General features: G+C 40.1%; 1 protein-coding gene across 8 annotated transcripts in view; it reads right to left on the minus strand.

The window, feature by feature from the left end:
• Positions 1 to 6,542: 6,542 nt before the first annotated feature.
• The window catches only part of Cadps2 (calcium dependent secretion activator 2), a 481,095-nt gene continuing 462,692 nt past the window's right edge, over positions 6,543 to 24,945 (minus strand). For all 8 annotated transcript variants that reach the window (XM_051175754.1, XM_051175752.1, XM_051175755.1 and 5 more), the window contains 2 exons: positions 13,150 to 13,254; positions 6,543 to 7,415 (listed from right to left, as the gene is read on the minus strand). In XM_051175754.1, the coding sequence (XP_051031711.1) occupies positions 7,245 to 7,415; positions 13,150 to 13,254 (276 nt within the window). In that variant the 3' untranslated portion in view covers positions 6,543 to 7,244. The remainder of the gene's footprint in view (positions 7,416 to 13,149; positions 13,255 to 24,945) is intronic.

A 24,945-nucleotide genomic window follows, 5' to 3' on the forward strand; every position in this document is an offset into this window, starting at 1 on the left:
AGAAAGTTCCAATTTATCATTTCCTCAAGTAAGTGATGATCAAGAGAACCAACTGTCAAAAGGGCTCAGACTTAAGTTGAATAAAGGAGGGAAACCAGTAAGCAGGGCGGCTACAAAACATATTGGAGCTGCAGAAGACCCTCCACATGCCTGTGTGTGTGTGTGTGTGTGTGTGTGTGTGTGTGTGTGTGTGTGTGTGTACAAAGGAGTTCTCCATTTGGCTTAGGTGCCACTGGGAGCTTAAACTGCAAAGCCCTATAGTAGCACCTTCTTAATGGTTCCCCATAGAATACCTAAAGGGAAAAACTGAACCAGGGATGGTGGGATCAAGGTATCCCTGTATTTGAGCTAGGAAGGTACTGCCCTCTGCCTTCCAACTTTGTCAGGAGTCCATAGTCACATGGAAAGCACAAGGCCTCAGCCTTGGGTGAAGCATGGAGTCTCCCTCTCTCTGTTTAGATGTGGGAGATCTGGTCATGGGAACCTGGAGGTGGATGGTGTCCTTCTCCCTGCCCTGTCTCTTGTATTTCACTGCTGTGCTTTCCTCTAAAAGGTCCACCTGCAGCATTCTTTAGCATCTAGCCCAGGGAGAGGTGTCAATCATTTTAATTTCCAAATTTTTGGTTAAGATTGTAGGACTTGTAATTTTATTTGAATACCCCCCCCTCAAATCCTGGGCATCTATTTAGCAGCATAGACTCTGTCTTTCTCCTCTTAGAAGCCTGGACTCTTCCATTATCCACAGAAGACAGAAGTAACATTTCCCTTTAAGAATGAAGATTGTTCTTCATAAATATCCACAGCATCAATTTGTCCGGAACATTTAGATAACACACAAACACACACACACACACACACACACACACACACCTACCTCTTTTGAGCCTTACCTGAAGTGGTCCTGCTTGGGTCGGGCCTCACAGAACAGGTGAATTCCTGGTTCAGAATAGAGGTTAGTGGTTTTCCTTTACTTTGTAAAATAGGACTACATTAAAAAGTCCTTTTTGTCCCTGAAAGTCACCAAGATTGGTAAGAGACTTTAAACTAAGATGGCGTTATGTCTGAGACACTATTACCACTGTTTAAAAAATTAGAAACTTCTCTAAATTGTTCAGACAAATGAGTTGAAAAATAGCCCCTCCTCGCAATGGCAGATTTTAGGCCACATATATGGAAATTTAAAAACAGAGGAAGGGATTGCATTTATAAATTATTTTTCACTACCTCAAGGCCTTTTCTTGTCCTTGGGGGCCTCCTGTCCCACATGCAGTTGTGTGTGGCCAGGGGACACTCTTCTGCAGACTCAAGAATTAACTCTCACCAAAGCCTTTCCAAAAAGATGCCAGTTTGCTTGGAGCTGTCTTCACTTCGTATGAAGCTATTGCACATTTGTAAAGTTGATCAATTTCCAGAGACTATTCTTATTTATGAAAGAACCCCCAACGCCCCCCTTGGGATCCTGCAAGGTAAGGACAACAACCTGTAGTGTCACAATGAGTGACACTGAGTGAACTTCGTCCATATAGTAGCTCTGAAGCAGCCAGAAGAATTGCTGACAGGTCCAGCCAGGAGGGCCACTCCCTCACCTGGCCACTCCCTCCTTCACTTTCTACTTTTTGAGATACATTCCCGCAGGGGTTTTATCTTTTTGTCCTGTGACACTCTTTAATGAAACTTCTTTCTCCTCCACCATCCTCCCCTGCAAAAGACACAGTTAGCATTGTCCAATGCTGTGGGAAAGAAATATACAGAAGAATAAACTTCAGGACTGCAACCCATTTCCTTTCTTTCAGTTACACCTAAGAGAGCTACTTGTGGGACAAGGAGGGGAGAGGCTAAAAGACACACCAGATTCCACAAGGGGTACACGAAGAGGGTAGAAATTAGAGACAAGTCTGGAAGGGTTTTTTTAAAATTATTATTTATAATCTCTTTGTTACAAATAAATACACAGAAACAAGACCCTTCATTGTAAAGATGCAAAGCAGAGGGAGACTGGAAACATCATGACATCATGGTATTCAGTCCCCACTTCTGGAATTCAGAAAGTTATAGGTTGGCTTCTTGAAAAGGAATGGCAGGAGTTGGGAACTGTGCACAGGTAAATCTGCCCTGGTCCCAAACTGGTTTTTCTCTTTGGGTGAGTATGTAGCATTTTCAGGGCCACTCCGAGTCCTTGTCCCAGCAACACCAGGGCAAAAGATTCTCAGGTGTATACCCTCTGCCCGGTGCTGGGCTTCAGTGATATTTGAGTTTTCTGGAGTCCTATAGAATTTTTCTTTTTCTTTTTTCTTTTCTTTTTTCTTGTCTTTCTTTCTTTTTTTTTTTTTTTTTTTTTTTGCTAGTTGCTGGCTCACCCCGAAGCTACCTGTTGTTCTGCTAATGCTTCTATGTTTGCCTTATGTTTGGGTCCACAGTGTGTATGTTGTGGGTGAACATTGCAGAGGTTCTCTCTCTGTCTCTCTCTCTCCCTCCCTCTCTCCCCTCTCTGTCTCTCTCTTTTCCTTTTCTCCCGTTACTTCTCAGTTTGCAAGTGGTTGCTTGTGTTACAACCTTGCTCTAGAACTCATAACACCCTCTTACACTGAGAAAAATATCAATGCACCCCCATTTGCCTCCTGACATTTCCTTGAACTTAACTGCTTTGGCCACAGGCCTGGGATTTCCAGTTTACAATCTGGCGCTGATCGGATCGTCCTCCATGCCACTTCAGATTCCCAGAACACCACCTTTCCCTTGTAGACTCAGAGTGTTTCCAGTTGCCTCCATCAGTAGCCCCAGCATCCTCCAGCCCCAGTAGTTACAGCTGCCATGATGCTGCCTGGCCTTGTAGATGATGGGAATCCTCTTTTTTTCCTGTCCCCTTTACAAGGCTGGACAATCCTGGCCAGTTCACAAGCATCCCAGGTATGGGGCTGGAGGTTCAGCACTCAGTGCGAGCCAAAAGGAACCTGTGCCAGCCTCAGGCAGAATGAGTTGTGAGACAGCTGGTGCTTGCTGGTCCATGCTGGATCCCCACTATTTTTTTTTAATAGTACTAACATGACTCTAATCCTTAGAATAATCTTCCTTGTTAAGTGCCCAAAAACTTGTTCTTAGATATGAGGAAAAGGTGTTCTCCAACATATTCAGGTTCGGACCAATTTTTCTGACTGTAAATCTGGGTTTTGTTTGTTTGTTTGTTTCTCTTTTGTTTTTTTTTTTTTCCCCAGGGGGATAAGTTGCTGCCAGGTGCACTTTTCCATAGCCCTTTAAATTAGTAAACCCTTAATCCAAACATTTGGGAGGCAGAGGCAGAGGCAGAGGCAGAGGCAGGCTGATTTCTGTGTCTGGTCTACGGGTGAGTTCCAGGACAGTCAAAGCTACCTAAGGAGACCCTGTCTGGCAGGAGGGGGAGGCACTCAACGCTGGGGGATGGGAGAACACAGACAGACTGATGGAACCTCTCTCTACCTTCCAAAGGATTGAACAGGCTTCCCACACACTAAGATCATGCTCCAACACGAAGACATACATTTATACCTCCTGCTTCTATTCAGAGGCAGGATTTTGCTAAGTAGCCTCAACTCCTGCCTCTCCAGAGTCAGCTCCCTAAGTAGCTGGGACCACAGACATACACCTCCCTTCAGGGACTCTGGGTGTACCTGCACCTGTGCATTCTCCCTGAAATCCACCAAGTATGTAGTCCATGCTTGGCAGGCACTTGTGGCTTGTGAACCCCATACTCGAAGCTAGCAACTAGCCTGTATGAATGTTCTCTGCTGCCTCCCATATCAGGAGGATTACTTAAAAACAGAACCACATTCCTTCTTCAGCTAACAGTGGGGTAGCCCGGGAATAATCTCATTCTGAGCTGTGGTAAGGAACCTGCCTTTGTCTAAGGTTTTGGGGCGGGTGGGGTGTGACTGCTCTTGGGTCCTGGGAGTAGGCTTGGATCTGCTGAAGTGAGGAGGCACAGAGACCTGCCGGGCTACAGTGAGTGAGCTAGGGATTGTCACCCAGGGTCACAGATCTGTCACCTCCCTTCAGAGATCCGGACTGGCAAATTTTCATTTCTGTCTAGAGAGTAAGAAATAAAGGTGACTAAGGTCCTCTGATCTCCCCTTCAGTGAGACAATTTTCCCGTCTCTGGGCCACGGGGGAAAAGAAGGCTGGGGCTGTGACTTCCCCGTGCCTTCTGCACCTCGCCGCCCGCAGTCAAAGTGGCAGCCTAAAGAATCTTGCAGGCAAACATTCGCCTCCATCCCCTGCTCCCCTTTTAGGAGGCAAGGTAAAAGAGGAACCCGGACTCTGTCACTGTGGATCATCAAGGGCAAAGGAAGACTGCTCCAGGCCAGGCAGTGACCCGGGTGGGGCATAATGGGGGGGGGAGGGGAGGAGAGTGCAAAACCCTTTTGCATGGGCGGGCGTTAGAAAACTGTCAGGAAATCTAGTCTCCTGATCCAGGGACAATGAGGACCCGCTAAATGGAATTCAAGTGGGAAAATATGTGACTGCAGGGACTACCCACAGCCGGTGGCGCACAGAGGCTTACTCTGGACTGGGTGGTACTGTTTCTAGTCGGAAAGGGACGTCGTTACGATCCTTCACCAATACATGTTTAAATGACCATTCTTTGCAGAAGGGTTCATAACCTCTCTCCGGTTGACCTCCCTTACAGCACACCCAGCTGCCCAGTTCAGCATCCTGCTCTTCACCAAGTGCATTTACTAAGGGTGACCCCACTTCAAAAGACTTGGCAAGACTCGTTAGGTTTTCAAACTCTTCGTTTTTCCTCCTAGAAGTACTTCCGAAATTATAATACCGTCTGAAACTGATTTTGCCTTAATAGCTGCTTGGGGGTCTAACCCAAGGACTCCCGGAATCAGTGAACAATTAAGGCATTTCAAGAAAAGTTTTATTAGGTTAAAGAGAGTTTCTGAGCAACAGCCACAGAGCCATTCTTCTCTCCTTTCCCATTACTTCTTTAAATGTTTTGCGCACCGTTTTGTGGCTCAAGGGTTATTTCGAGTTGACCTTGTAAAAACATGAGCAGGTCTGTAACTTGGTTTGCTGTTGTCCTAGCTGTGGGTGAAGTGGAGAGGAAGGAGGGAACCAAGCATTGGAAAAAGGAGCACAAAGAGTCACCTGCTGCTGCAGAAAACCCACAGCTGAGGTGCCATAGGCAAAATTGCAACTGGTAATGTCTGCCCCATGCTGTCCCTGCATCACTTGCTTGGGAGTCCTGCCAACCAGACCTTTCCTTTGGAGTGACAGTTATCGTTTTAAATTCTTCCGGTAGAATTAAGAGGACAGGGGTCATCAGGGCATTTTGGAACAACTTGAGCCAATTACAGTGATACCAACACTATCAAGAAAATGGAGATTTCATTGGTAGATAGGGCTGACCTGGAGCAGGTCAGCAGTGTAGCAAGCCATTGGGATGCATGAGGACGAGGGTTCAGTTCCCCTGCCATGCATGCACACGTGTATACACACACTGGTTTCCAGGGACAGAGCAATTGTGTGTTGAGAAGGTGCCATTAGGGAGTTAAGGGTCACATGACCGGATACATAAGGTCTTACAGCAAAGGGCCCTGAAGGTGAACAAAAAAGAGGAAAAGTACCTCTGGACAAACTGCTTTCAAAAACAGGGTGTCCTTACTCACTCTTTTATCAAGGAAAAGGGAGGAAACTGTCTTCTTTCGTGTTTATCATGTCATCCTACTTTTAGGACCTGAACATCAGGCCCAAATATTGCTATGTAATAATTGTGAATAAAGCCAATTTTTGTGGACCAGTCTGATCAACCTAGTCATCATTTACAGGAGAAACAAGTTCAAAAGTACAAGGTGTTTCTGGTATATTATCATATAACTCTTCATAAACTCAGTAGTACTTTCATTTTGACAGTGAAGAAATTGTTTGTTAGTATGGATAGGTGTGGTTGTGTATGCCTACACCTACTTAGGAGGCTGAGGCAGGGGGTTTATGGAAGAAGCCTTAGTTTTCCAGATCAGTCTGAGAAACACATCAAAATCCCATGTCAAACAAAACTGTACCTGAGAATGAGTGCAGCAGATAGTGTGTGTGTGTGTGTGTGTGTGTGTGTGTGTGTGTGTGTGTGTATAAAACCAAAATAAAGGTTCATGGAAATTACAAATCATTAATACTATATCCTTTAAAATCATATTAAGAACACACTGAGAAAATTACCACCAGTTATACTAATTGTTAATTACCATTAGTATGATTACTAATATTACTAGCTATTGATTATTATTACTATTAATATACAGTATTTGAGTAGGTACTTAACATTTTCTTTACTGTGAAAGTGTGTTCTGGGAATAAATCTTTTATCAGATTGTAGGCCTATCGGATACAGAGCACAGTGTCCATAACTTTTACTTATTTGATTGAAAACTAAACCTCACCAAATAAAACAAAAACACAGAGCTGGATAGCTGGATGTTTGAGATCCTGCAAATATATATACATATACATATATATATATTTTAACCACATTTAATCTATTTAAGTTTAATGAACACAGACGTTGCTTGCTATGACTGAATGGATTTTTATTGCCTGCAAGCTGTTACACTTAGAAGCAGAGTACAGTATGTGGACGGAAGCACACCTAGCAATGTCATACACATGAAAAGAATGTTCAGAAAGGAGCAGCGTGTAAGCCTGGGGACAGTCTAATCTATATTTGGGCATGGCACTCTTTGAAGTCCAAGATTACACCTTCAGACAAATTCAGAGTTATGAAAAACAAGGCTGAAGCTTTATACACATCACAACACTGGCAAATTAACTACAGAACTAATGTTGTACATACATTATAACTGGGAGGCACACCATTTTGACAGAGGTACAATAGAGTTGATGCTGTGGCCAGAGATGGATTTTCACAATGCTGTTTCACAGGAGACACATATTTCAAATGACACACAGGACATAATTCTGATGTGACTATTAAAAGGGAAAGTCAAATATACTAACAACAACAAAGAAAGAAAGCAAAGTTAAAAGACAAAAGAAGTTCATGTCCCAGTCACAAGCAGAGCCAATTTTAGGTCAAGCTATACATATGAATATGGTTTTCTTTCAAAAAATACTTGGCATTTCTCTCTTTATCTCCAAGTTCACTTTCAAAAGAAATGTGAGCATTTTTATTTGGTCACTAAGTACAGTTACAAGGACAAGGTGCACAAGCAATGTCAAGGCCTTCAGTCTTTTTGCGGAGCTGTGTGTTATCAGCCTTCTTCTTCATCACTGTCCTTCATGGTAATGCCCTGAAGTCCTCCTCCTTCTGAAACAGACGCTGTGGCCTCCTCCACAGTTAAACGTCTGTGCAGAGTGTCATAGGTCTTACTGTTCAGTGTCCCTTCCAACACACCTTGCAACCGGAAATCCCTATAGGTTTTCTAGAAGATGAACAGAGCATTTGCTTAGATTAGTTAGATGTGAGCACATACATATGTGCCTGTATGTGCAGACATATGTTTGTGTACTCGAATGGCCTTTTAGAAATATGGAGAAAACCCACTAATGGATTCCAACTGTGGCTGCCCATGTCAATCATATTGCTAGTGTGTTTCTGTGGAGAAAATAGATGAGTGACTTTGGATAGAGCCACTCAAGCTACAGTTCTTATGGATAGATCAAAATGTTGTGACTACCAGATGACAAATTAATGCCCCTTCTCCAAACATTACTAATTACGGAGTTTAGTACTGAATAGTCTGTAACAAAGGTAACATGATATGTTTATGTGCATTTTTAATAGGAAGGACTTCTTAGGTTTTCAAAGGGAGTCTTTCTTTTAATATTAAAAAATATACTTAATTTTATAAAATATATTGTTCTCTGGGGGCAGGTGTTGGAGGATAAAATTAATCATATTATTATGAGTACAAGAAGTTCACACTTTATGCACTTATGAATTACAAAATGTATTTACTTTTGTTATGCTACTGGAAATTTTATAGGCATACACACACACACACACACACACACACACACATGCCTATAAGGTTTTTACCTTTTTTATTTGAAATGTTCTTGGAATAGTAAGTACCATGACTTTGGGGAAAAGTTTTCATAGTTAGGGAAATAAAATGGGCATTTATACACTTTTGGCAAAATGATAAGCCATTATATTACATGTTAGAACAGTGATTCATAGGCTGCATACAAAATAGAATTCAATGTTATCATTTCTTCCAATGGTGATTTTTTTAAAGAACTAAAACTACATTTATTTGTTTCATGTGGATGTGTGTATGTCTGTGTGCATGTGTGTGGATATCAGAGGAAAACTAGTTGGAGTTGGGTTTACTACTACTATATGGATCTTGGGGATCAACTCAGGTTGTCAGGTTTGAGAGCAAGTACTTTTTACACACTGAACCATCTCATTGGACAATCTATAGTGATTCTCCAAAATCTTATGGGATTAGAAACGTGCAACTCATAAAGCTTCCCTTATGATAAAAGTGTGATTATTTTCACACATTTTCCATGATGTACACAAGGCTGTTGAATTAATAACAGTAGGAGTAATACTGATTTTGAAAGTGGGAGAAAGAAGTCCAGTTATTTAAATGGAGAAACCAAGAACTCATGAAGACACCCACTCTATGGAGGAATCTTGAAACGCATTTTTAATGATAAGCATCTGCTGCTTGTTAGAACCAGAAGCAGACAGATTTCAGTGGATTGTCCAAGTGTCAGTTGATGTCAGTATGCCATTGTTTTAAATGATCACTGGCAGCCATTTTTTTTTAATACTCAATAAATGAAAGGAAGTCAAATCAGGAGGGATATTGTATCTCATTGTCCAATATCATAACCCTAGGAGTTAGAAAATGCATTGAAGAGTAGTGTGATTTTGTTGAATACAGGTCAAAACACATCAATACATGCAGAAAACCCCAGAGCACCCAAGCATTTGCATGGAGGACACTTAGAAATATCTCCCCATTTGGTCACTTCCCACAGCCTTCTGGGAGAAGCAGGAATACTGCAAGGTAGTGGAAGGTCAGAAGCTGCCTCAGTTTACCCTCCTGCCAGTGTTCCCATGGTCTCATCTAGTTTCAGAAGTGGCCTGTAAATGGTAAGAGTGGCAGGCAATGTGATCTTTCTGATCTGATCACTTGATAGAAATAAATTCATGTCAAAAAACCAACCAACCAAACAAAAGAAAGGCCACACCAATGTCTAAAATTGAGTTTAAGTTTGAGAACCGCTGTATGGCATCAGAGATCAGTATCTCTACAGCAACTATGATTTAGATTCTGAGAGTATTTTTTTCCTTAGTTGATCAAATCTATTTCCACCTTTAAGTTGAAATTATTGAAACTTATTTCAATAGCTTCTTTTACGGCACGGTACAGTCTACTACCCTCATTGTCTCTAAGGGGAATAAACTTACTATGATGTAGTCATAAAGACTTTTGATACATAAAGACCACTACAGTGGCATAGCTTTATGATACCCACACTCATAACTCATATATGAAACCAGAGAAGTAACTCTGAAGTATGAATTTTGCCTAGAAAATGTGGTAATACATATGGTATCATTACCATAAACAATTATGTTCAAGTCTATTGTTGTCATTTTAATTAAATTAAAATTGCATTAAGCATGCAATAAACTATTCACTAACAGATGAATAATGACACAATCCATTTTCTGGTTTTATTGGAATGGATTCCCTTAGACTTAGTTTCATTATTAGTAAGTTAGCCCTGACAGGCTTATGGATTTGAAGTCCTAAAGGCTTTCTAATTTCAGTATGGTAAAGACAACCATTTCTTTATTTTTTTTTTTTTAAAGTAACAACCAGGAGGTGAGGTGCAGAGCAGATCCTTGCAAACTCTTAATTCATGAAATGTTGCCAGCATCTGAACATTCTCAGGCTTCCACACTGGGATGGTTGGCTCTTCCTTAAGACAAGGGCCTGGCACGGGGTGCTGTCTGCTTTCTTTCTCCTAACAAAACAAGCAGCTGACTTATATTAATTGCTTTGCAATGTTTTATCGCCACTGGGGAGAACATAAATCGACAACCATTTCGATTATTTGGAGATTTTTCTTTATCAAAGAAACCCTTCTGATGATATACCTACACACACGATTTCAGAATTTAGTGTTTTTATGCCAGTCTCACTGGGATTTTTTTTTTAAACAAATGAATGAATTGTGTAAGGGGATGCAGCTGACTCTCATTTTCAGGTCTTCCTGGGCTGACAACAACGGCAATGCCTGTGAACAGTGAAGAGAGGAAGGAGAACTGAGTCTAGTCAAGTCGACTGGATCCTGCTAAGGGCACAGGGATCTGCTGTAACATATAGGCCAAATCCAAATGACCTCGAGAGGAGGGCCACTTAGCAGCCTTCAAATTTCTACATACATGTTGTTTAGTCCTTCTAGAAACATGTTGAAAAACCATTATTATAAGCAAAATCACTATGATGAAGAAAACCAAAATCATTTCCAAGGAACTGATGCATCCATGTATAAAACTGGTTTAAGTTCATTTATATTCAAAGAAGGGAGATGGTTAGGATGCTAAATTATTACTTCACCTTGCTCTTCACTGTGAAAATAATAATTTTAATTATTGAACAGAGTTAGATGACCTGGCCAAGTGTATAAGCCAGGAGAGCTTTGTCTGAGTTTGGGAAGAGCTAACTATGAGCTGGAGCTGGTGGCATAGATTTGTCATCCCTGGTATGTGGGAAGCTGAGACAGGATGATCCCTAGGTGTTTAAGATTGGACCAACCCAGACTCTCTGAATGTGGGTGTTAGGAGGACTGGGCAGTCTATGGGGCCTCTGGTAGTGGATCAGTATTTATCCCTAGTGTACAAATGGACTTTGGGAGCCTATTCTACATAGAGGGATACTCTTTCAGCCTAGACACATTGGGGAGGGCCTTGGTCCTGCCCCAAATGATATGACAGACTTTGAAGACCTCCATCGTAGGCCTCACCTTCTCTGGGAAGAAGAAAGTGGATGGACTGGGGTTTTATCGGGGCTTGAGGGGGGTGATAGGGATTGACATGTAAAACAGCTTTGTTTCAAATTTAAATAAAAAAACAAAAAAGAACAAAGAAAATCTTCATGGGATGTCAACACTATGTTCTTGGACATCCCAGGCTCCAAGGATTGTAAATTAAATAAGATTTTGTTATTTAGCATTTACTCATCCCATATTTCTCCACCTTTTCTTTGATGAAGTGTCAAATAGAAACAAATAATAACAACAAAAACAAACAAACAAATAAAAAAACCCAAAAACCCATTGGATCTGAGCACAATGAAAATGCTGCTCTAATACAATTATTAACTGTTCTCCCATGGTAAGATAAAACTGGAAGATATATTCTCTCAGTATATTTTATGTATGTGTTATTAACTATTCTTATAATGTACACTTTGGTTACAGACAATTTTTTGTCAACTATATTTCAATAAACTGAGAAAAATGGTGTCTTCTCTTTATCTATTAAGATGCATTAATATAAGAAAAGAAATAACTCTGAGCAAACAAATGAAAGTAAGTAAAAAGAATGAACATTTTAATTCTCCAAACAGAGATTAGCTATCCGTCATCTGATGGTTGGTAGGACTTCTGATATCCCAAAAATGACACAAGAAAAGCTTGAAGTATGGCTGCTGATGAAGACAGTCAACTGGCCCCATCTAAATAACAGTACAGACTGTGACATCAACAGATATATGCATGTGTAAGGTAAACACAGTATTCTGATTGTCTTTTGCACAAAGCAAAGCAGTTGAGGCTGTCCAAGTTACACTCATAAAAACAAGGAAGAAATAATAGTGGAGTGAGCCACATCCACATGTGTCACAGTGTCCCTTCTGCTTTTAAAGCATGCAGCACCTGCCAAGAGGAGTTAGGGTATTTTGTTTGTTAAATGATACACATGGCTAGGGCATCAAAGTGTGTTGGGTGGCAATGATATTACTTACTGGTCACTGATCATCACTACTATTGCATAGTTAGAGTTAGTTCACTTTCTACCTTTGAGACAAACTGCCCACCTCTGATTTTGGGACAGACTTCAGCTGTGGTTCTGACTTGTGGTAACTGTGTGTGTGTAGCACAAAACAATATGCATTTGAACTAGGCTGTGGGAACCAAGAGAATGATGGTAAAGTGTTTTTTAATGTGAATGGAAATTCCTTTTAAAGATGTAACTTACTGTTACTTTGCAAAGTTCAGCATGTGATTGGAGTCTTCTGCAGGCTTGCTAATCTATGGATCACTGGGTCTTCCCTGATTCCACCGGTCTAGGCTGTTACCAAAAGACCTGTACTTCTGACAAATCCCCAGGAGACTAATAGTTTTATGTCAAAATGACACACTGAGAAGCACTGTGTGTGTGATCATACATACATGACATATTACACACATATGTAGTTTGTGTACATAAACATAGGTACCACTAATAAACAGCACCAAAGTGCAAGTATAGGTCTTCTGTATGAAACCCTTGATTCTCGGTTTGTTTTCAGCTATAATATCAAAATGTTGTTTAGGTTTTAAGAAAAGTTAAACTTTAAAAAAAACTGCTTCCACTAAAATTTACAAAGTGAAAAATTATGTTGAGCAGATATATTATTTTTAAAGTGCCCACTCATTAAAGACAAAATATAGGCTAGTACCTATAGGGAAAAGTTCAAGTGTCCTGTTGAATGCAGGAAAAATGTGTGTTAACAGTTTTGGATGATCTCTAACACTCAAAAAGGCCATCTTTTACATATAAGGAGAGGCAGCCTTCCCAAAGAATCCAGGAAGTGACAGTGTGTAATGTCCTAATAGAGCCCGATGAAATCACACACTCTCCTTATTTCATTGAAAAGTACAACTCAAAAGTCCTCATGACCCTAATAAACACGAGGAGTGTACTTTATTTTCATGTCAATGAATGTGAAATCATTGTGGACCTACCCCATTCAAGTTCATGTGCTAGGGGGATTTATGCACATTAGTTTACACTGTAGGTACTTACATCCACCATTCAGTTACAGCCACCTTTTCTTTTTTCGCCCTCTTTGGTGGGATGGTATCCTACCACTATTCTTTACAGCCTGGTGGGCAATTCACATTTCAACACTTTTCATTTACCTTCACAATCTTGATGAGAGTCTTCAGTTGGTAAATATGAAGCTGGAGGTCTAGTCTGTCAGCCAGCCACACACAAATGACTTTCATGGAATTGCTGTACCATTGCTGGAAAGGATGGGGGTGGAGGGAAGCGGGGGACAAAAAGAAAACAATCTCTGTAGTATTCATTTAACAGATTCAGTAATGAGAGGGTAATGAAGCACTCCGGAATGACCACAGATCAGCACTTGAAGTCAATAATGCTGTAATTTCCTGTTAACTGAATTGTATGTTATGGTGGCAAATCTGCTGAGCTGACCCAGGCTGTTCTTTACATGAATTAGCATTACAGTGTTTGGCTGTAACATATTCATGGGAAACCTTTTTTTTTTTTTTTTTTTTTCCTTCACTTTGCAGCCTAGTGGACTGCCTTGTAATTTGTAAGTAACAATGGGCACTAAATACATATTATAGGACTGAATTGATGGCCAAGCTGCAGGGAAAATAGACACACACACACACACCACATAACTAATTTTCCAAGGGAAATTTCCTATTGGTCTTCATGCTCTGAAAAACTCAGACAGTAGAAGTGTTAGAACATAAGTCATAATGCCAGTACCTAGAAATAACATTTTGAAGGGTGGAGAAAAGTATCCACAACTTACTAAACGGTGACCCCTGATCATGCTTTTGTGTAAATCAGTTATGAAGCAATTGCCAACATGTTTTTTTAACAGTCCTTAAATCAAGATTTACTCAGATCACAGGAAGGAGCCTTGTCAAGATGGACTTATTGTATGCTGTTAAGAATCACAAAGCATACGTGGGTACCCTGATTATAAAAGGAAAAGATCTGTATTGCTTTGCAAGCATTTTTGGAAGCTTTGTAATTTTTCCATCTATTACAACCATATTGAGGGAAAAACACTAAAATTCTTTGGAGGTAATTTCCTGCTTCTGTACAATATATGTACATTGATCACATAAAATAAATAAAAAAAAAATCTAAAAAGGCATCTGATATTAATTGTGACATTATGAGGGGGTTTGATGATTATATGATGGAGCTAAGTGTTGGTAACAGTGTAAGAATTCTGCCACTCACTGAGAAATATCTACATCAACATGGCATTTACAAAATGAAAGCATTGTTTTGAAAGAGATTTCTGTGTGCTGCTTGTATATAAAAGAGAGACACACCACATATATACCAATTTTTAGGTATCCAAACACAAATTTTAAAAAGTATTAAATATTTTTTTCTCCATGTAACACAGTAAAATTTAACTTCTAAGAAATTATAAGTTCTGCAAGTCTATAATGCATCCAGACTTGGATTTACTGAAAATTTAATGGTGAGATAATTCAACAGAGCACGACATCATAGTTTAAGTACAAGTTAAAAAAAAAAAGAGTTAGTCACACACTTCATTTACTTCTATTAACTTGTTACTCTATTGAAGATGCATGCATAAAACGTGACAAGCAAGTTGCAGTGAGACAAATTATTAAACATGGCCAAACAGATTACTGAATTCCAAGATTTACATTTCAGACTAGACTGAGATTTAAATAGTTACTGTTCTTTTCTAATGAATACTTTGTTTACCATGTCAAAATATATTAGAAAGTTTTGTAAAATTTAGATACCTACACTCATAAATTCTTAAGGCCCATTGCTAGTAGAGGGAGCACATTCAACTGATATGTGAAACCACAAAAATCTTTTATAGATTCATACTACCTTTTACTTCTGACATTAATTTTACATTCACTTATTTCAAATTACTTAGCCTTAGGTGCTTCTATTTTAATGTAGCTGAACACTTGGGTATGATTGGCAATATTGAATTAGCACACAGTGCTAAGGCTTTACTCCTACACCACGCTGAACAGATAATTTGGAACCTAAAATGCTGTCAAAACGGATTAGACTTTTAAATATTCTAGTTTCTTTGTATGGGACAGAAAATTCCTCTTTCCTGCTGGATGAAAGAAAATATTATATATTGTATAAAGGCTTGTTGTACAAGGCAGCAGTTACAAGTCCATGGTAAGTTGTACAAATCTGAGAGAAATAAAGTACTCCCTTAAAACCATTCAACATACACCTTTATGTTTTTAAAAATCCTCATTTCAAATTACTTTAATTTCCCATCTTGTGTAAATGATACTTATTCTAATGATAGAATGGAAAGGATATTTAATAGAACACAGACATTATTAATCTGACATTTCTAACATAACACTTAAATTACAAGAGAATATGAAATTGAGAATAAGAGAATCTAAATGTAACTATTGAAATAAAGAGGAACGGACAACAGCAAAGGGAAGTGATTTTAGCTAGTTTCTCTTCATCTCCCTTTGAAGGCAAAAATCTTGGTCTAAGAGGAAAAGCATCCAAGAAACATTAGCCTATCAGCTCGGAACGCGCGCTTTTGATTCAAGGCAAGGCAGTCTGGAGAATAATTGGGGCTAAGTTGAAGAAATGATTAGGAAAAGCAGTGGCTTGGCGATCAGGGCTCAACCTCGCCTCCTCTAAGAACAGGGTAATGACAATACCACTCCACCCCACTGCGGCTTTCCTGCCTGTGACAGAACTGAACCCCTCATGCCACTCCAACAAAGCCACCAAACAGAAACTTCTTGCAGTTTGATATTTCCCATACCGGAGTTAACACATCTTTCCCAAGGGGTGAGAATATAGTAGGTCCCCCCCCCCTTCTCTTCATCTTAGGAAGAGTCAAAATGGGGTTAGCTTCATTTGTCCCACCAAGTGAAACCAAAGCAAGGCTTTGCATGGAACAAAGGTGGGAGGGAGGGGGCCTTGCACGGGGGAATATGCAATGCAGCCAGGGTGTCAGGGAATGTTTTCCCCATTTTGGGAAAGTTAATTTTATCAAGTAATTTATGTGACCATTGGCTTTTCCTTCAGGGGCTCCCAGGAAGGGCACAGCCTGGGCTGAAGCCCAGGAAAAAATGGCGTTTGCATTTTAGTCCTTTAGTCAGGAATAAATCAGCAACTGTATTCTATCTATCTATCTATCTATCTATCTATCTATCTATCTATCTATCTATCTATCTTTTTCTCTCTCTCTCTCTACAGCAACACATGATAGCAGCCCAGCACTCCCTTTTTTTTTTTTTTTTTTTTCTTCCTTTTGTGGTTCATTCAACTCCTGTAAGGGCATGCATCACTCACTTCATTTTCTTGAGATATCTCTTTTAAAGCAAAAAGAAAAGGAAGGGAAAGGCTAGGGTTGACTCTGTGAGACCCTTGTATTTATTCACACTTATTGTGCATGACTGTAGACTGGTAAATCATATTAGCAGCCCGTCTCCCCATCAAGCTGCTACTTGCTTTCCAGCCCTGGGAAGGTTCAACAAATCAACAGGAGCACGGAAAACAGAACATCAGTCTAATCTAGTGTTTAAGGTGAAGTTTTCAAACCCAATCTAAGAAGATCTTTAGAGCAAGCAACAAGCTGAAGGGCTCAGAAGGTGGTATTGACAATGAAAGAGTGTGGAAATATTGAGAAGCTCAGCACTTGTGCATTTTTAATAACAAGAGGGTCAACAAGGGCACAGCTCCCTCAGTGCCAGGAGTTGCCACTGACTATGGAAATTGCCACACCAGGGCCATAAACGCTCGCAGTTCATCAGCTTTCTTAAACACCCTGAACCCCCTCCGTGGACCTTTAGTCTTGAATTAACAAACCAAAGCAATGAAAGAGGGTGCAGTCTGAATGGCTGGCATTGATCCCCAACTGTGTCAGCACTGCTACAGGCCCTGAAAATCTCTCTCCATTGTCAATAGAAATTGACAAACCTCTGCTCCTAAATAGTGCAGCTGAGCCGGGCGGGATCCACGCAGCTGTAAAGGGCTCTGCTCTTGGGGCCCGGGAGCACTAACAATGGAACAGGCATGAGCTCTTTGTCAGCCTCAGACTCGGCAATTTTCTAACAAGGATTAAAGTTGTTTCTCCGCAGAGCTGCTGAAAAGAGATTTAGCAACATACCGTGCTTTCTTCATGCAAGTTAAAGAGAAGTAGTTAAGGAATGTCATTATTCTGTTGACTAGAGGAGATACAAAACAAATATATTAAATATGCACAACTCCCCCCTTTGCCTCATTTATAACATTTGGAGGATGATTCCATTAAGTATAACACTTATCGCCTGGGAACAAGCACTTCACATTTATTTTGGAAGTTTTATTTTTCGAAAGTCCAGCTGCTTGCCACCTGGAACGAGGTCTCAATACATACTAATGCACAATGCCTTTAGACCCTCTGTGGCTGATATTCCTAAATCTGAATCACAAGACCCCATAGGGCTTATATATGGAGGCTGTTTCAAGCAAATGATTTCTGGCAGAATGCAGCGTCTGATGATGATAGCAAAGGAAAAATAGCTGCTTTGCTGTGGCACAGCTCTGTGATGTGTTTTCTGCTTAAGTGCTTAGATTCTTATTGATTATGAATTGGCACAACTACTTGGCATGTTTTCATACCAGTTATGCTTTGCCAGTTATGCTTGTCTCAATAGATTAAAAACAGAAAGGAAGGAAAGAAGGACGCAGAGAGGAAGAAAGGAAGGGTGGAAAGAAGGAATGATAGAAAGAAAGAAGGTAGAAAGGAAGGAGGGAATGAGGCGGTGAGAAAAGGGAAGGGTCAATGCTTTCCAGGGCACCAGAGCATGGCGGAAGGGCTGTTTTAAAGAGCCAAATCACTACTGAAAGAGAATATAAAATATCATGTTAGGAAATGTGAACTTTCAAATCCAATAGCTCAATTGGAACAAACAAACAAACAAATCTGAAAACATCAAAGGCACGGTGGGTATGAGCGAGGGCTATATGCCACCCTTTAGGACCACTTGGTAGCTCTAGAGAGAAACAAACATTTAAAAACACCGGTGCCTATAGTTTCAGCAGTGCACTGAGGACATGCACATCCTACCGGGCATCCATCCCTATCTCTCTCTGCAGCACATCTACTTAATAACTATATTTGTGCCTCTGTTTCATTCCCCATTTATAAACACTCCAATGCAAATTTGATATCAGTGTACATTTGATACAACAATGCCACCCCACCCCCAAATTCAAGGCATTGCACAGAAACCATTCAGATTTACAGTACAGACCCCAAAGCATGATTTTAAGTAGCAGCCCTTTACAGCTGCGTGCTAGCTTAGAGAAGGATGACACCAACTCATTGCAACTGAACACAGAGAACATGTTCATTCAGACTGACGCTGTCAACTAGGCAGCGGTGGCCATGGAGGATGGGGTAGGGCACAGAACATCTCCTGGACATGGCAGCAGAGGATGGGCACCCATATACCAGAGGAGCAGAAAATAGGCCCTGAGAAGGAGGATAGAAGGAAGCCTCTAAATCTACTATTTGCTTAAGTGAGCTGGTCAAATGACTTGTCTGTGCCTCAGTTTCCCCACCTGTATGAGGAAGTGCAGATTATCTATGCCAGTTTTAACACAATAGCTCTGCAGACATGCTTTAGCATGCGTGAGGCCCTGCATTCTATTCTCAGCAATGGGATAAAAATACTGTGAAATTAAATTTGATTGTTTCAGGAACAATGAACTTGTGATCCACATAAAACTCAACTGAGAGGAAAAGTTAACTTCTCATTCTTTCAGTTTTTATATTCTGCCTGGATATAGCTTCATTCTTTCAGAATAATGAAACACGAAAGTTATGAGTTCTAGAGCTTTCTATTGTCTGTTGTTTTGTTTTTAATTCAATTCATTTTTCTCTCTTAATGAAATACAAATATTATAAGAATGAAACAATTAAGTGTACCGAGGAGTGAAGGGTAGATATAGAACTCTGGTTATCTCTTTTGTTGTTGTTTTATATTAGTACTAATTACTTTGAGACAGGGTCTTCTGTATTTCAGGGTGGCCTCAAACTTGCTATGTAGCTACAGGTGAACTTGAACTTCTGACCCTACCTTCTATCCCTCCTGAGTGCTAGAATTAGAGGCTGCTCAACCATGTTCAGTTTCTGTCTTGTTGAGGGGTCAAACACAGAGCTCTGTGCCCTTTAGTATCTGAGCTACTTCTCCAGCCTTACATTAATATCGTAATTCTAATTATAAAGGCACTGGACACTGTTTTTTTATATGAATCTCAAGTAAGATAAAATAAATTCAATTATTAACATCAATGAAATATACACTATTAACATTTTTGCATATTCATTAACCAGAAAACTGGATTTACAATAAATAATTTACTAATTCAGGTCTATAAATCATATAAGATTTTAATTTAGATTTTGGCTTCAAAGCCCAAGCTTATAATTATGTTATTGTATTTCCTTTCTGGAAACCAGCTAGATTTCTGTTCTGTCACTGAGGCAATTTGAAGTTTCTAGCATAAAAACAAGAAAACAACCCTTTTAATTCCTGGTGGCTGCTGACTGACCAAGACACAGTACTGTGACAAATCCAAGAGAATCGTCCCAACCATTTCAAAGATGCTCACTAATGTTTCTCCCAACTTGAAGAAAATCCACACTGTCAGACTCCCAACACACCTATACATCTGCTAATGTGCGATCTAAGGAAATTCTTGGAGAAACCATATTCCTTGTTGGAATAATCAGATGACTGTCTCATAAATCTCTGATATAATCCACCCTCACAGTTAGTTTATTTGCCCTATTGCTTAGTTTACAAATACTCAACAAACCATCTTTTAAAGAAATATAACAGAACAATGGGCAATGGAGGAAAAAAAAATCACTGGCTCATGTATAGAAGAACTCTACCCATGTGGTTGTCTACATGTTCTGTCTGTTTCTTAAACATAGAATGGATGATACATGCTTTGTGATGTTTTATGATCAGGGAAATTTGTTTTGCTTTAAGTATGACAGAACACTTTGCTGTTTTGAAAATGATGAGCTTTTCCTCTGTTCATTTATTTATTTATTTTGAGCAAGGTTAAGCTTAATGATGCTTAAGATGACCTTGAACTCCATAGGAGATCTTGAACTGGCCTCCTTGCTTCTCCTGCCCAAGTGTCAGGTTTATTTCAGAAGAAGAAGGAGAAGGAGGAGGAGGAGGAGAAGAAAAGATAAGATGTGACAACCAGGGAGTGCTGGTATCTAGTAGACACTTGCTGAATGCAGAAATGAACTTCCCTGTCATTGGAGTTCTAGATGTCCTCTTTTTAAATAGCCAAGAATAATGTAGGTGAGAAAGTTCTGAATTAGGTCCTCTTCAAACCCGGAGCAGAAGAGCTTATATAATGGCATCAGCTCTAGCTCACTGCTCTTTAACTAATCCCAAATCCTGTTCATTTTAATACACCCCAAAGACTTTGCTATAGTACATAGAGAGTATCAAAAGCAACATTGTCTTATATTATTTACTATCACCAAGTAGGCAACTGTCTCTGTAAGTTCACTCTGCAGCTCTTCTGATGCTAAAAGGCTAGTAATTATATGGTAAATATTAGTTATTCTACTCTTTTCTGCTAGGGACTAATTAATGATGGGTGAATATTAGCATAGTCACTATTTGCACAAAACAAATAAATGATTTAGCAGAAAACAGTATGCTATCTGGTCCTAATAGTATCTGTAACAGTCTGGGACACAGAAATAATTTAAGAATGATTTTTTTGGGGGGGCACCATGACCATATTTTTTTCTGGTTGGATGACAATTTATACACTGAATATACAATTTTGGTCAATATTACATTTAAATCAATAACGTAAGACCTAAAGAAATATATAGTCAACTTCAGGAATTGCTACTAAATGAAGATATGATCTAGGCTTGAGAATTTGCTATTTGAGTATCTTTCTACTTTTGAGTTTCTTTATGGAGAATGGGAAGCATTCCAAAATTGTGTCTTGGAAGTATACAGGGAACAAAGTAAGTGGCTACCTGTCTGTCTCGCTCTTGGTGCATTTCCACAGTGGGTGTGCATCAACCACAGAACCAATGGCTCTGCCTTATACTGGGCTTCTCTGTGCCTTTGGTTTCTCAGCTTGCCAGCCCCATTGGTTTGGAATTGCATTACCAACTGCATCTCTCTAGCTATTCATTCATACTAGCATTATCATTTTATTTACATTAGCGTTATTGACTCACCATTGGCTGCTATGAAAGCAATACTACTTCCAACAAGGGAGAACTGGGCACTCTCATGTTTCATGCTTCTCATATTCTAGCCGGGCATTGGTAATAAAACCGCACAACGTGTTTGTAAGTCCACCACAAGATGTGAGTAGCCACAGTGTCTTCATAAACCTTTGCTTTGATCACTATCTTTAGCCCCTGGCAGAGTGTTTGGAACATAGTATACATGACTAATTTGTTGATGGGCTTTTTAAAAAAAAGTCTATTTGGAAATATAAAGTGCCATTTGTATATGTAAAATAGGAGTAAGGCTTTTCTATAGGAAAAGTACGGAATTGTGTCAGAGCCAGAGGCACTTACTTTGAATCACATTTTGCTAACAGAAAAAGAATTTAATAGGGACTTACTAAATTGCTCCAGTGGTAGAAAGATTGTTCTGCACGCACGAGGGCCTGAGTTTGAACTCTATTACTGCAAAAATCCAATAGATATTAAAGTTGTTGAAATTAACAAGGAGCCCATTGTACTTATCTAAAGAAGTAGAATATAGGACCAATATGGAGCTTAAAATGTGATGGTCATTTCATTTTAGGTGATGAGCAATGTGAGGGATGAATATCATGAATTAAAAAATGTCCATGTCCATATATGTGTACTCACACAGGAAGTTACACTAGTGATGCAAGGTAAGATTCTGTATTCAACTCTGGACTGGCTTCCAGACTGTCACCCAAGTATCAGACTGCCTCTCCAGCATGTGTCCAGATGTCCCATCACCTGTGCTTCTGGGTATCTGAGGCTCTGGGGCATCTCTGGAGATGGGACTGGTTGTACTACAGCAGTATTTCCACCACTGAGGCATGCATCCGGGAAATTTCTATGCCTGTTGACTTTGTGAGCTGTTTCTACTGCTGGGGAAGCAGGGATGTCTCTTTGAAGACACATGAAAGCTGTCTTGGAGTTTGAGAAGAACCCAAGGAGGGTAGGGAAAGGATATCTTCTGTGCTATGACATTTCAGTCTCTGCATTTGGTGGGTGCTAAATCTCTGGCAGCTTTCTAATCATCTACTTGAAATGTGAAGAGAAATAAATAAATACCATGGGTAATTATTACTATCTAGTGATTTGAAAGGGTACTCAACTTGGTCCTGCATTGTGTTTTTATCTGTAAATATACCTATGATGATCTACTCTGCAGATGAAACACTGCAACATTCTATGTGGAAATAAGTATTTCTCATGAAGGTCTGTGTGCTCTTAGGATATAAACTCCTTTTTGGCAGGCACTTGGTTAGCATCAGGCTTCCAGCTGTTTGCACAATATGATTTTAGAGGTGAACAATAATAGGAGACTACATAAAAACAATGAGAATAATATGAGAGGCTGGAGCATCTTCTAATTTAGAATTCAACTAACTAAAGCTAACACCTAACATTTGCACCCCAATGTTCCCCACTATTCTTTACATGTGGCAGTTGACCAGGCTTGTCTTTTACGTTCTCTGTATGCACAATACTCACCTTAAAGTGTATTCTATACCAAGAAACAAACACAGACAGGGGTGGCTAAGAGGAAAGTCGCAGAATGAACTATAGTAGTAGAAGTAAGTTCAAGGCGATGGTAGTGCATACATATGGGAGAGCTATGACTCAGAGTGTGTTTGTGGGGATACTGTTTGAAGGAATCTTGCCCAGCCACATTCATATGCTGCATCTTACTTATCCTTACCGTAAGCATGACAGTGAACACCTTGAGAAATTTCAAAGCATAGCCATGGCATGATTAAAGGGCTAGGAAAGGGGCCTATGACAAGAAGTTAAACAAATAAGGATTATTTATCCGGGAGTAGACAGAAAGATATGACAGGTGCCGTAATAACAGTCTTCATGCATAGGAAGGATTATTGCCTCGGATGATGCTGGTACCTGTGTTTTGTTCTCCAGTGAGAGGAAAGGGGGAAGTAAGTTCAAAATGTAGCATGAAGAATTTAGACGAGGTGGGTGTTAGGACGTTCCTTTTTACAAGACAAATAATCTGCCCACAATAAGATAGAACGATTCAGAATTTTTTTCTATTGCTAGGTATGGGATGAGATGAGGAGATGGAGGCTCTTGTTAGGTTAGCTGTTTTATAAGCATCTTTCCCAATCGTTCTTAGTTCAGTCATTTGTCAAATCATTCAGTAAATACCCTGAATGATGATTTTGCCAAAAGGCTACTTTGCCATACAGATTTTTTTTTTTAAATTTGGATTTAATCAATATTGGCAACCTAGCTGACACTGCTGTGCTCACCAGCAAAGGGGGCTGCATGGAGGAGCTCCTAGGGAGGTGGATGACCATAGAAGAGGGCTTCCAAAAGCTACCACGGAAATAGGCTTATGGAGTTAAGACTGAAAGGAAGGAAAGTAGCCATCAGCTCTGTAAAAACACCGCACTGGTCAAGAGATAGAGATGTTGGTCTCAGGGGAGCCTGGGCATTTCCAGTAATAAGCCCCCAGTGGTTGGATGCTGTGCAGGCATGTCATGTCAGCTGTCAGCAGCCAGCATGTACCAGACTCTATAAGCAAGAGGTAGAGCCTCCAGACAAATCACTTTGGACCCAAATATTGCTCACTACCCATCCAACGCCGGTGCATAAACTCAACGCTGTTTTAATATTGTTAGTGGCAACCCATCAAGGCTTCATCAGTAGCTTCAATGTGTGATAGAGATGTACAGGTCTGCAAAGGACATTTAGAAACATTTCTTTAACATGAAAATCTTGTCACCTTCTGTGTGTCCCAAGACAATTTTAGCATCTTAGGGTATCAGCAACGTTTCTTTTTTTCTTAGGCAAGCAAAAATCTCCCCGTCAGTTTGCAAGTAGGATTCCCCCCACCCCATTCTGAGCACAATTAAAGGTGAGTTAAGGCTCTGGTGGAAATCTAAAGAGCATCAGCAAATCTGAGCACTGCTCAGCTTTTGAATTGCTTTTCTCCTCCTCGGTTCTTTTAAATGGTTTTCTATGGCAGGGGCATTTTTCTTAATTAGTCACAGCTAATTAGTGTTCTGGCATAGACGAGTAATCAGAAATGTCAGAACTGCAAGGCTACATCGCCCTAATCCTTTGATAATAATTTAGCCTCCTGGGAGGGCCCCAAGCCGCGGTAAGTAGTGACTGACAATAAGGCAAAATTAGGCGGGCGGCAGACCATTAGGATAGAAAAATAAAAAGCACTACCAAACCCTGCTGAGCGCCATCAGGCAACTGACTGCACTGCCAGATGAGGTGCCTGTTTAAGCCTGTGTTGTTAATTAGCTGATTCTACCAGTGCCGCCACAGATGTCCAGGTGCCTCATGCAAAGATGTGTGTTTCTGGGCATGTGCCAAGTGACAGTTGCGGACCATGGATCACATTTCAAGAACTGAAGTTTAAGAAGTCCACGTATGTCTTGAAGATTCTTTTGAATTATCAAAGAAATAAGATCAACAAGCTACATTTTTTTTCCCCTCGTTGAGTTTCTCTTAGGCAATTAGGCACGCTTATCTCAAGTTTCTCGGGTTTTAAATTCAGCTGCCGCTGCTTAGATTCAAATGAGGGCCTTTGGCCTCTGGGAACGGCGCCTGGACTTGCCAAAGCTATTTTGGCACACCCTGTACATCAAAAGTAGATGCTTTTTCAATAAATTCTTACACTTACAAAGAATAA

This window comes from Phodopus roborovskii, unplaced genomic scaffold, assembly GCF_943737965.1.
Source record: "Phodopus roborovskii unplaced genomic scaffold, PHOROB, whole genome shotgun sequence".
Lineage (NCBI taxonomy): Eukaryota > Metazoa > Chordata > Mammalia > Rodentia > Cricetidae > Phodopus > Phodopus roborovskii.